General features: G+C 43.7%; 3 protein-coding genes across 3 annotated transcripts in view; 2 read left to right on the forward strand and 1 right to left on the reverse strand.

Moving 5' to 3' along the window:
• LOC130047125 (C-type lectin domain family 17, member A-like) overlaps positions 1 to 765 on the reverse strand; it is a 15,145-nt gene extending 14,380 nt beyond the window's left edge. The window contains exon 1 of the mRNA XM_056141515.1: positions 648 to 765. Within this exon, the coding sequence (XP_055997490.1) occupies positions 648 to 702 (55 nt within the window). The 5' untranslated portion in view covers positions 703 to 765. The remainder of the gene's footprint in view (positions 1 to 647) is intronic.
• Positions 766 to 3,416: 2,651 nt separating this feature from the next.
• Positions 3,417 to 5,342, forward strand: LOC130047189 (uncharacterized). Its single transcript, XM_056141788.1, has one exon. It carries the CDS (start codon positions 3,417 to 3,419, stop codon positions 5,340 to 5,342), a length of 1,926 nt encoding a protein of 641 aa, XP_055997763.1.
• Positions 5,343 to 9,504: 4,162 nt separating this feature from the next.
• LOC130047190 (uncharacterized) lies at positions 9,505 to 10,578 on the forward strand. The gene has a single exon (XM_056141789.1). It carries the CDS (start codon positions 9,505 to 9,507, stop codon positions 10,576 to 10,578), a length of 1,074 nt encoding a protein of 357 aa, XP_055997764.1.
• The last annotated feature ends 2,517 nt before the right edge of the window (positions 10,579 to 13,095 follow it).

Consider the following 13,095-nt stretch of genomic DNA (forward strand, 5'->3'; position numbering starts at 1 on the left):
AAATCCTGGTCAACGACGGTCTATTAATTGTCTCTTGCAACTTGCTTCTATGAAAATAGTTTCAAAAGAATGTACTTTGTGTGGTAAAAATGTTTTAAATTATAACATTCATGTAATGCTTAGTTGCTTCAATGTTTTATTAGATAGAGAACATTTACTAGAGAATATATTGGATCTGTTAGACCTTGAAGAATATGTTAATTTTGAGAGCCAACGTATTGAAACACAATATCTTTCTCTTTTGGGATGTATTAATGGTACTAGCTTTGGCAATTTGTCTCGTGATAAATGGAAAAAAGTAATTCAAATTGTTTCAAATTACGTTTTCAAATTGAAAAATCTCTTTATCTTTGATTGTCGTAAAATGTAACTTTGTACATATATAATTATGTTTGTTTGTTCCTGTTCATATCTAATTATATAATGTTCTAGTTGTCAATTACTTATAACTCTCCATTACCTTGGAGGAAATAAAGAATATCTCATATATATATATATATATATATATATATATATATATATATATATACTTTGAGACTATTAGGCTTTCGTAGATTAGCAATCATACTTGATATAGGTGGGTCTTTCATTCAAGACGATGATAATGAGTTTAAGAATAACACAATTTCATCAAAAGACATACTTACAATTAACACTCGGTACAGAAATGAAAACACAGATGACTAAATATTTCAGAAACATTCTGTCTTTCACTGTCTGAAAGATAAGCTGTGTGTGAATCGTGTCTGGACTTTATCTACATTATGTACGGTAAAAATCTGGTTCAAACAGATGTCATGCATTTAAAAGGTGAAGATAACGAACGGTAATCAATCTCATAACTCCTATAAGGAATTGGGTAACATGAACCCCTGGATATACATGTACCAAAGGCGAGATCAGGTGCGTAGGAGGAGTAAGCATCCCTTGTTGACCGGTCACGCCTGCCATGATTCCTATATCTTGATCAGGTAAACGGAGTTATCCGTAGTTAAAATCAGTGTACCAAGAACTGCCTAATAATCGGTATGAAACACGTCAGATAGCATTCATTAACCCTTTAAACAAATATCAAGAACCTTAGTAGTATAACGCAACTCGATAGACGGGTCAACTGATAGGGGGTTCAGCGGAGTGCAGTTTTGAGCGGTATTGAATGTAGGGTCAAGCAGTTGGCCGGGGCCACCTGGCGCGGTCAAGCGGGGTTGGCGCGGTCAAGCTGGGCAGGTGGGGAGAGGTAGCGCTGTGTAGCAGGCGAGGTGTGGGGGGATAGCGTGTGAAAGTTTTGTATTCCTGGTGTATTCCTTTATGTTAAATTTTCAAATAAAAAGAATTAAAGAACAATGGTTTACACATTTATTCAATGAACAATTTACACACAGATAATTTACTGGTCCATAGTATTGCATTATGTCTAGAAAAATAGATAGGCGAGAGGTTTCGTTTTCATTTCTCGAAAACGGTGGTATTTGTAAACAATGAACTCAGCTATTTGGTAGTTTTATAAAACGAATTCGATTAAGATTGTAAATAGTTTACACATTTATCAAATCAACAATTTGAATAACAATTTACTGACCACGTGTTGTAATACTGTGAGAGAAACTCAACAGTCGCGCGTGCAGAAGTATTGCATCATGTCTAGAAAAATAGATCGGGTTAGGTTTCGTTTTCATTTCGCGGAAACGCGGGTATTGCGTAAACAATGAACTCAGCTATTTGGAAATTTTATAAATCACAATTTCACACGGATTTAAAGTGTATCGAGAGGCGGAGCTAAGCAGGTGCAAGTTGTAGGTCAGTGCGTGCTGTAATACTGTGAGAGAAACTGATTTTCTGGTAAACAACTGTCGCGCGTGCAGAAGTATTGCCTCATGTCTAGAAAAAATAGAGCAGTTTAGGTTTCGTTTTCATTTCTCGGAAACGCAGGTATTTCGTAAACAAGGTATTTGGAAGTTTTATAAAACACAATTTCACACGGAGTTAAAGTGTATCGAGAGGCGGAGCTTAGCAGGTGCAAAGTTGCAGGTGTTGTCAGGTGTGTGGGCGGGTCAAGCTGGACAGGTGGGAAAGTGTGCTCGTGTTAGAGGGATATAAAAACGCGATACAGCCGTGACATTTTCACTTTTCAGCATCATGTCTGAGCGAATCCGGGATATAGAGAGAGATAGAAGGGAGCAGCGATTAAGATATTTAGAACAACATCTTCACTTACAACGAGCGCGTGAATTACAACTCCGCAGACGGAATAGAAAGCGACTAGGAATTTTACAGCAAGGTCAAGAAGAACGACATCAACAACAACCTAGAAGGTTAGTGTCGGAATATTATCACATTCAACTGGATAGAAATCGTCATTCCCGGAAATTCAAAGTGAAACAAAATGTCTACAATGTAACTTTTAGGCCCATTCCAGATTCTTCAATTATTCGGCGATTATTTCGGGATTTACTACAAAAAGTGAAATTACGGATGCAGTGTAACCCGAACGATTATGTACGGCTCAACATTCGACATCCCGCTTTGGATTCAGAAATCTGAGTCGAATTTACCCAGTCCAAAAACCTCAACGAGGAGAAAATTTTGAACAAAATAGAAGCCGTGCAACAATCTAAGAAGGAATTTGTCATCACAGACGGATCTATCCAGCTGGATTTCTTCCACGTGAAATACCCTCAAGGGAGTGGCGGCGGCATGAACAAAAAACATCTACACGTGGATAAGGAGAAATTCAAGACCTCTAAGAGAGTCATCGTTCGGATCAACAACCCCGACGATTCATTGTGTCTCCCCCGAGCTATCGTCGTGGCGCGACTTCACAGTCAAAAACCCGAGCAGTCCGACCCTGAATGGGAGAAGAAATGGAAACGTACGAGGTATGGGGATGTACGAGCTCTCGACCAGAAACGACAGGCCTTAACTCTCATGGAACTCGCCGGGTGTGCAAACGACCAACCGTGTGGGCCTCAGGAGTGGGAGAAATTACAACAGGTCTTGGCTCCCGGGTATCGCTTGAACATATTTCAATTTAAAACGAACTCACGACAATTACGATTAGACCCCATCTACAGAGGCCAAGGGAGCGGAAAATGTTTGAACGTCCTGCTGGATAACGAGCATTACGATGCCATAACATCAATGGCGGGAGTGACGGAGAATACACGTTATTGTGATTACTGTGATGTTGGATATAGCCACATCGAAGATCATCGTACCGTCTGTCCTCACCGCTGTTCGTTTTGTTTGGCCGACACGCCCTGTTCCCCGGACGGCACCCGCACGGAATGTTCTCATTGTAAGGGATTTTCTTTTTTAGAAATGCTGCGTGTTACCAGACCCACTTGAAGCCTTACAGTAGTAATACCGCGACAACCGTGTGTAGTTTAATGGGCCGTTGCGATCAGTGCCAGAAATGGATGTCTAAGCAATTATTAAAGGCACACGCGTGCGGGGGAAAAACACAGTGTCGCATCTGCAAGAAACTTGTCACCACCCCGCATTTCTGCTTCGTTCAAAAGAAGCCCAAGCCCAAACGCAACAAGGAATTGAAAATCTACATATATTACGATTTTGAATGTACGCAGGAAAACGGAATTCACACCCCTAATCTCTGTGTGGCCGAACGCGTGTGTCAACATTGCGACAGTTTAGACATCGGCACGCGCTGTGATTACTGTCATGCGTTTGGATCGCAACGCCGCTTCGTATTTCAAGGCCCCGACACCTTAAAGCAGTTTATGGACTGGCTGTTACAATCCGAGACGGACGAGAAGGGTAATGTGACTTTCAAGCACGACGAAACGACCGCCATTGCGCACAATTTCAAGGGATACGATGGGCAGTTCATCTTGAACTATCTAGTGCACACGGCCTGTATCAAACCCACAGTCATTCTCAACGGCAGTAAAATCTTGTGTATGGGAGTGTTCGGCTTGAGATTCATCGATTCGTACAATTTCCTCCCCTTTGCCCTCGCCAAGATGCCCTCTGCGTTTGGCTTAACAGAACTGAAAAAAGGTTATTTCCCCCACTTTTTCAACACGGAACAGAACCAGAATTACGTGGGGCCTTATCCCGATGCCCACTACTACAATCCTGACGACATGTCGATCGCCAATCGTGCAGCCTTCTATACCTGGTACAATCAACAGACCGGGAAAGTGTTCGATTTCCAGAAGGAATTCTTGGCTTACTGTATCTCTGATGTGGATATTTTACGCCGTTGTTGTGCGCAATTTAAGACGACACTCTACGGACTCTTACGCGTCGATCCGTTTCAGGAATCAATAACTTTTGCTATCACGGCTAATTTAACTTATCGGCGAGGATTCATGGCACAGGACACCATAGCCATCATCCCCAATATGGGTTACCAACCCTCGCGCCGCTACTCAGCCAAGGCCTGTCGCTGGCTCACCTCCCTAGACCGCAACATACGTCATGCTAAGAACGGGGGCGAAATCACCATAGGACCCTATACGGTGGACGGCTACGAGGAGGAATCCCGCACCGTGTACGAATTTTACGGCTGTTACTGGCACGGGTGCCCCACCTGTTATCCGAATCTGTTGACGGAAACCCACCCCCACCGAGTCCAGCAGACGTATCAAACCCTGTACGAGCAGACCTTGAAACGCGCCGCCGCCTTAGAGCAACAAGGATATACGGTAGTGAGCATCTGGGAACACGAGTTTGATCGTCAAGTCATAAACAGTCCGGAGTTACAAACATTCCTAGGAGACCTCGATATTCAGGACCCCTTAAATCCCCGCGATGCCTTATACGGAGGTCGTACCAATGTCACGCGCCTGTATTGCGAGGAGGGTGACATGCGATACGTTGATGTGTGTTCTCTGTATCCTTACGTGTTGAAATACAGACCGTTTCCCATCGACCATCCTCAAGTCATCACCAGCGATTTCGCCGATGTGAGAGAGTACTTTGGACTCATTCATTGCCGCGTCCTCCCGCCCCGGGGTCTGTATCATCCCGTGCTACCCTACAAGACAGGCGGAAAATTACTCTTCCCCTTATGCCGAACCTGCGCCAAACAGTGCAACTTAGGACCCGACGATCGATGCCGTCACACCGATTCAGAACGCAGTCTGACCGGAACCTGGGTGACCGTAGAAGTACACAAAGCTTTAGATCTCGGCTATCGGGTCGAGCGCATCCACGAAGTTTGGCATTTTGAAAAGACCAGCCAGGATTTATTTCGATCTTACATCGACACTTTTCTGAAGATCAAACAAGAAGCTTCGGATTTCCCGATGAATGTCAGACGCCCGAACAGAAACAAGAATACATCAGTGAGATCCGGCGCCGGGAAGGCATCTTCATGAACTTAATAGACATTGAGAAAAACCCCGTCCGTAGAACCATTGCCAAACTCTTTTTAAATTGTCTCTGGGGAAAATTTGCACAACGATTACAGCTACCACAAACACAGTATTTAACCGAAGAAGAATTACAGGAAAAATTACAAGATGCCACTCTAGAAATCAAAGGAGTCGAGTTGCTGGAAAATCGAGATCACCCCGAAGCCGACATGATGGTGATCAATTACCAGGAAAAAGAAGAATTTTTAGAAGAGTGTCCTTTTGGCAATGTGGTGTTAGCGTGTTTTACCACCGCACACGCTCGTTTACATCTCTATGAGACTCTAGAGCCTTTGGGGGATCGCGTCCTCTACTTCGATACCGACAGCATCATTTACCAACACGATGTGAGTCGGTTCAACCCCACCATCATCAACAGTTTAGGCGGGTGGACCGATGAATTGAGTGGTGACCGCATCGTCAAATACATGTCGGGAGGACCAAAAAATTACGCGTACGAGACCCAGGGCGGAAAATCAATGTGTAAAGTCAAAGGACTGACACTCAATTATCGAGCTTCCAGGATCGTTTCCCTCACCACCCTAGAAAAAATGTTGAAAGGGGAGGAAGAAGTCCACGTGCGTTACCCCCACTTTATTCAAAGAACACGACATCACGATGTTCGTACCATCCCCTTAGTAAAGAAATACCGCGTAGTGTACGACAAGCGACAGCGGGTTCACCATTACAACACTCTCCCTTACGGCTATTAAAAAGGAATTACATCGACGGGAAAACTTCAGTTTCAAACATGAGTAAATGCGGATCACTACGCCATACCATCATACCGGGTTATGCCCGATTATTCGATCGTCTAGAGTCATTTAAAACAGCACCCGATGTCTTAAAGAAATTATTACCAGCCATTGCTGAAACGGGATTCTTTTACAGAGGAACGGAGGATTGTGTGTGTTGTGTTCACTGTTCGGTGTCGATGGTGGAATGGGAGAACGGGGACGATCCTTGGATAGAACACGCGTATTGGAGTTCTCATTGTGCTTACTTGGTGTGCAATAAAAGTGTAAAATGGGTACGACAAGCTTTCAACGCCAAAGCCAGACTTATCGAGAGTGGTCGTGATTGGGGGGACTTACCCAGTGACGAGGCGGGGAATCCCGTGTGTACTCAAAAATGTCATATTTGTTTAGATCGTGAACTCAGAATTGCATTTTTACCTTGTGGACATTTATGCTGGTGCGGGACTTACACACTGTCCTGTTTGTAGACATTCTGTGGACGAAACTGCACGCATTTTTACTTGCTGAATAATCTGTGTTTTTGAATGTGTAAATAAAGTTTTTTACTTGTTGAATAAATTAAAGTTTTTTATTTGTAAATAAATATGAATGATACTCTAGAACTTGTGTCATCGATCAAGATGTATACCTACGAGACACTAGGGCCGTTTCAATTGAAACACGAATTTACTATGGTAGTAGCAGGTCCTTCCAAATCGGGTAAAACAGAATTTGTGAAGCAATTGGTGCAAAATACGCAATGGATTTTACCCCCACCTGAAAAAATAGTCTGGTGTTACCGGGAATGGCAAGCGGCTTACGAATCGTTACAAGAGTCGGTAACATTCATTCACAATATTCCCTCAGACGACGAGCAATTAGTCGCCGATCTCGGCACTCGTCATTTACTGATTTTTGATGATATGATGGGGGGAAAGGCCATAGAATCCATTGTGGATTGGTTTACGCGCAAAGCGCATCATCGTAATACCAGCGTCATTTACATCACGCAAAATCTCTTCGATCGAGCTGTGCAACATCGGACCATCAGTCTGAATGCCCATTATCTCGTATTATTTAAAAAATCCTAGAGATAAATCTCAGATCGGGGTGTTAAGTCGACAATTACAAATGCCTCATTTACTATCGGCCTATGATGAAGCCACCCGTATTCCTCACGGGTATTTACTGGTCGATTTAAGTCCTCAGACCCCCGAGGAATTGAGATTAAGAAGTCAACTCTTTAGCACGTTAGCCGTGTACATGCCTCCGAGAGTATAAATAATGACTCCTCGTGAGTAACCATTTCATTTCACTGTAACCTATCATCATGGGTAGACTATCACCAAAGAGTAAGTTAGTGAAAACGTTACGGCGTTTACAGGGGGAACGGGATCCCGTGCAACGGGCCCATCTCATCGAATTAGGGCGTAAAGCCTTACTCAATTGGTTTGCCATGGGGGCTAAAAATTTATTACAAGGGGTCTTACCCGTGAATAAACTCACGGAGCGCTTCATTCGAACACATCGTCACGACCTGAGTGTCATTGCCGATAAGCATGCCAATGAGGAAGAACGTAAAAATGCCATTTTGAAACGGGGTGGGGCCGGGTTCTTGGGAGGGACCATCATACGTCATTTGTTCAAGTGGGGAACGACGCAAAAACGTAAAAGACGTTCCCGCAGTGTGGTGAGAGTAGTGAAGCAAAAGAAAAAACGCGTGTTACCCGCTTCCCTCTTGAAACTGGATAAGAAAAGAAAAAAGAAAGTTCCCAAGAAAGCTCCCAAGAGAGTCCCTAAACTCATCATTCACCGCAAGACCCCCGGTCCTAAAGCCAACGTCCTGCCGCCCCATCTCTTACGTTTTGCTAAATTTCCTCAGAAGAAGAAGACCCCTAAACTCATCGTGAAGATACCGTTTACGAAATATATGACAGCTCAAAACACCCCACCCCAGAGAACCAAGACTTTAGCGGAACTGAAACAAGGAGTAGGGGCCAAGAAAATGGAGCGAGCCATGAGTGGGCCCATAGGTAGTGCTAGAACCAGTGATACCGCCTTACCCAGCTTTAGCGAAGCATTTGGGGGAATGGCCCGTTTTACTCCCTTAACCACATCGACCCCTAAGCAGAAATATAAATGCCGATATTGCCCCCTGCAATACAATTTGAAAAGTAGTTGCGAACGTCACGAGCAGACCGTGCATCACGTGCGTTTCAACCCTGCACACCATAGCGATTAACAGTATAAAAAGGTGACAAAGTGTGCACACACCTTCATTATTTCGCCATGGCTCATACGAAGAAGTGTGAATCCCGATTAAGACCTCATTTACCTCTCTTACAAACTCTGGGTACCCCTCATTATTCACCCCAATTAAAGAGGGAGGTGTTAAAACATTGTTCCAACGACTGCATTTTAAAGATTTGCGAGATCCTGTACAATATATTAAAAGGGGTGATTCCTCTCTCCTCCACTCAGAGGCGGCAACTAGCTCCTAAGAAACACATCTTGAGACGACTAGTACAACGACAACCCGTGAAAAAACGCCGTGCGTTACTCATCAATCAGAGAGGTGGCTTAGCTTCATTTGGCTGTAGTAAAATTTGCAACAAATCATGAGTCGTAAAATGGTATTAGTCCCCCGAGGCCATGCTGAATGAATTGAAAGGAAAATTACCCAAGCCTCCCGAATTTCAATCGACCGTGGGGTTACGCAGCGAATTAGATGACATCGAACATAGAGATGATTTAACCGAGGGCGAAAAAGTAGCTCTGTACGGGCATGAACTTCACCGGTATTGACAATATTTACAACAAGCGTGACAGCAGAATCCTTCTAAACTACCCACACCAGCCCCTCCGGGGGAAGCACCTCCCCCGCCTGTAGGCGCAGCAGCCCCAGATACCGCTGCATTAGAAGAACAGATTATCAAAAGCATCAGTAAACCAGGTCAAAAGAAAGCGGGTTTATTACTCGATCATCTCAAGAAATCTAAGGTGTTAACTTGGAATAAAGAAGGAGAAATCAGTTATAGAGGTTATAAGGTTCCCGATTCTAATATCGTGGATTTAATCAGCGAATCCCAGAGACAAAAACCTTTGAAACATCGTGAAGCAACTGCAGGGTTACAACAATTTGCCCAAGCCTTAAAAGAAACGAATGCCCCTAAAGGATACGTGACCAACCGCGATGTTATAAAAGCAATGGACAGGACGGGAAAAATCAGTACTCCTAAACCTATAGATGAAGATGAGAGCGGTTTTCAAGAAATCTCGGGTTTTGACCAGTCTTTGTATGAAACCTCTAAACGCATGATGACCCCCAAACATTCCAAGGGCTCCAAGAAAAAGACATCACGTGAAACCGGACAATGGTTAACGCTAACATGAAAAAATCCACGGAACAGATCTTACAGCGACTTTATTACGATCCTAAGACAGGGTATGGTGGAGTGCAAGCTTTGTATCGTCAAGTGCGTAAATTAGGTCACAAGATTACACTTTCTAACATTCGAGAATGGGTCAAAGAACAAGATACGTATACCTTACACAAGCCCATACGTCGCAAATTTAAGAGACAACAGACCCGGGTGACCGATATAGACGAGCAATGGCAGTTAGATTTAGCCGACGTGTCGAACTTGAAAAAATACAATGATGGGTATACGTTTTTATTGTGTGCCATCGACGTGTTATCTAAATATGCGTGGGTGGTGCCTTTAAAACAGAAAACGGGCAAAGAAATGATACGAGGTCTCCGAAAGATTTTTCGAGACGGACGACACCCCGTCCGCATTCAATCGGATCAAGGGAGAGAATTTACAAATAAAGAATTTCTTGAAGCTTTCAAAACCATTCATTTCTTTACTACACGTAATGCCAAAACCAAAACCAGTATCGTGGAGCTCTTTCAACGCACACTGAAAGCACGTATGTGTCGTTATTTTACACGCCATAAAACACGGCGGTATGTGGATGTCTTACCCGACCTGGTACACGGATACAATCACGCGTATCATCGTAGTATCCAGAGAGCTCCTGCTCAAGTCAACCCCACAAATGTATTAAAGGTCTGGAAAACCTTGTACGGAAAACAGACAACAAACACCTTGTCATTACAAGTGGGAGATCGGGTACGCATCAGTAAAGCCAAACGTACATTTGATAAGGGGTATTTACCGAACTGGACCACCGAATTGTTCACCATTTCCAGAAAAGTTCCGGGGCGTAACATATACCGAATTAAAGACGACCACGGAGAAGAATTAGAAGGGACGTTTTACCCTCAAGAATTACAAACAGTGATTAAAAAAGACGATGTGTACGAAGTGGAGGAGATCTTAGGGTATAAAAAGCGCCGTGTGGGGAAAAAAGTCATTTCAGAAGTCCAAGTGAAGTGGAAAGGATACCCCTCTAGTTTCAACTCATGGATTCCGCAAGCGGATCTCATTCTACCCTGACACAGCAATGGAAATTCTTAGGCGAAAAAGTTCCTCGAGCAGAAATTGTGTATTTCGCACAATTATTCCTCTGTTTAACGATCATCATCACTTCGGTGGTGATGCTAGCCTTTCGAGATCCCAATCGAGAATTTTGGATGGTCACCTTGAGTTCTCTCGTGGGATACATCATGCCTAGCTCTCAGATGAATTTAACCGGTATAAAAGAGGAACGAGCTGCTCCCAACTCATCAGTTCAACATGGGTAAAACACAGTACGCCTGGAAGCAGACGGGGAAGAAAAGTGCATGGTTTTCGGATAAGAAGATGTGTTTGATGCATTGTAACCAAAATAAAGTGTCTCAGGAACCCGTGTACTTGTACAAACGTATACTGGTAGTTCATGGATCGCTACCCTTTATCCTGAAGACCCAGTATCAAGATTTCTGTTGGAAAGTGAAAGCTTACAATACATTTCGACAACACGAATCGGAATGGACTTTAATTAAAAGCCCATGGTTTGACAACGTGAAGGAGTATCTCCGAGATTTTAAAGGCATGAAGGGGTATGATGTGGCCGATTGTTGGGGGACTCAACACTATCTGCTGATGCGACGCCGCTTAGTCGAGAGACGAACACTGGAGATGGAAGAATCCTTTCTACTATCGTTGAGTCGCGGTGGTGACCGCGATCAAGAAGAATGACTTTGTAATTTTTTGTAATTTTTAATAAAAATATGTAAAAATGTTTTTGTTTTTGTTTTGTTTTTGGTCTTACAAATATAAATACAGGAGGTAGTGAGTCATGGTCATCACTTGAGTCATCATGGCTGGACGAGAAGGGTTTTACTTAACGCTCCCTAGTGATGGGTCTATGGAATCCTTTCCGAACAATACGGCCGCTCAATTTAAAATCTTATTACCCCAATCCATGGATTTGACGGACGGGGAATGGGAAGTGGGTTTAACCGAAATGATGTTCCCCAATGCTTTGAAAAAGCATCCTAAAGGAAGAGGCTTATTTCGATATCCTCCTCCCCGAAGAGTACCTTAAGCACGTTAAAAACCCCGATATTTTCAAATGGGGACGATTTCGGATGGAAAAAGTCAAGCTGCTTCCCTTGAGTCAGTGCCCCGTACTAGTCGAATGGAGCGACACTCTCTGGTTTCATCTCATCGATATCAGTGAGAAGATGGCTATCGTCCGAATTCACTTTAGACCCGGAGCTTACGTTCATTCCGCGGCCTTAATCGACGAAATCAACGAAGGTCTGGGCAGAAGTATGAAAAAGATATGGAAAACGATGGGTAACCCCAAAGAAGAGAGTTTCATAAAATTAGTTTATTTCGAAAAATACGAGCGCGTCATGTATCAGTTTCAAGGGAAAATACTCAGAAAAGCCCCCTTATGCGTTCGTTTTCCCCTATCCTTAGCTTACAAGCTCGGTATGGATAGTCAGAAACTCATCCTGCCAAACGAACCGGAGACCAAATGGATCAACGTGACTGACTTGGGGAACAATACAATGTATGTCTACTAAAAATTTGAAATCCATGTACTTGTATTGCGATGTCGTGAACCCTCAAGTGGTGGGGTCCAACGAATTGAAATTATTAAGGGTGGTTCCTAGTACGTTTCACCTGGTGGACGGCCAACATGCTAAATGGGAACCCATCAGGGCCGAATATCTGAAACTGAGTAAAAAGCATTTCGATACCATCGACATTCACATCATGACCTCTCTGGGGACCCCCATGCCCTTTTTAAATGGTAGAACACTGGTGAAACTTCATTTCCGAAAAGTGTATTGAAGAGAAAAGTCGTGTAACGATGAAGTATCATCGCGGAGTCAGGCGTCAGAAAGGACATGGAATATTTTCCATTCTCCTTCCTATGATTGCTAGTGCCGTAATCGGTGCCGTCCAAGGAGGTAAAGGAAAGAAAAGAAAAAAGAGACTTCGTAAAAAGTATAAAAAGCGGGTTAGACCCTGAAGGGGGTCAGTCTCTACAAAGATGCAGTATCATCGAGGTTTATTACATCAGCGGGGTCACGGGTGGGGTAGTCTCTTAAAAATAGTGGGTAAAGTAGGGGATCCCGTGATCGGTCAGGTCGTAGGAGGGTTACTAGGAGGCAACCCCGCACCACAAACAGGAGAAGGTTTTTTCACCGATTTACTCAAATCGGGGGCTAAAAGTGCTTTAACAGCAGTCGCTAAAACGGGGTTAGATGTCTTAGAAAATAAACGCTCTCTCAAAGACGCCATCAAGACACACGGAGTATAAGCCATCAAAAATACGGCCGGTATGGCCATGCCTAAAATTCAACAAAAATTAAGATCCCGTCAAGGGGACAGTGTTTTAGCGGGTATGGTGAAACGAGGAGCACGACAATCCATGAAAGCCGGGTACCGGAGAGGGTTAGATGTCTTAGAAAATAAACAATCTGTAAAACAAGCGCTCAGAACTCACGGAGGCCAAGCGTTAGCAACCACTATGGGGAGAAAGAAAAGAAAACGAAAACAGAAAGGCCGAGGACT

This window comes from Ostrea edulis, chromosome 6 (assembly GCF_947568905.1).
Source record: "Ostrea edulis chromosome 6, xbOstEdul1.1, whole genome shotgun sequence".
Lineage (NCBI taxonomy): Eukaryota > Metazoa > Mollusca > Bivalvia > Ostreida > Ostreidae > Ostrea > Ostrea edulis.

Coding starts and splice junctions, on each gene's coding strand:
- LOC130047189 (XM_056141788.1), top strand. CDS start 3,417: ATGTCTAAGCAATTATTAAAGGCACACGCGTGCGGGGGAAAAACACAG.
- LOC130047190 (XM_056141789.1), top strand. CDS start 9,505: ATGAAAAAATCCACGGAACAGATCTTACAGCGACTTTATTACGATCCT.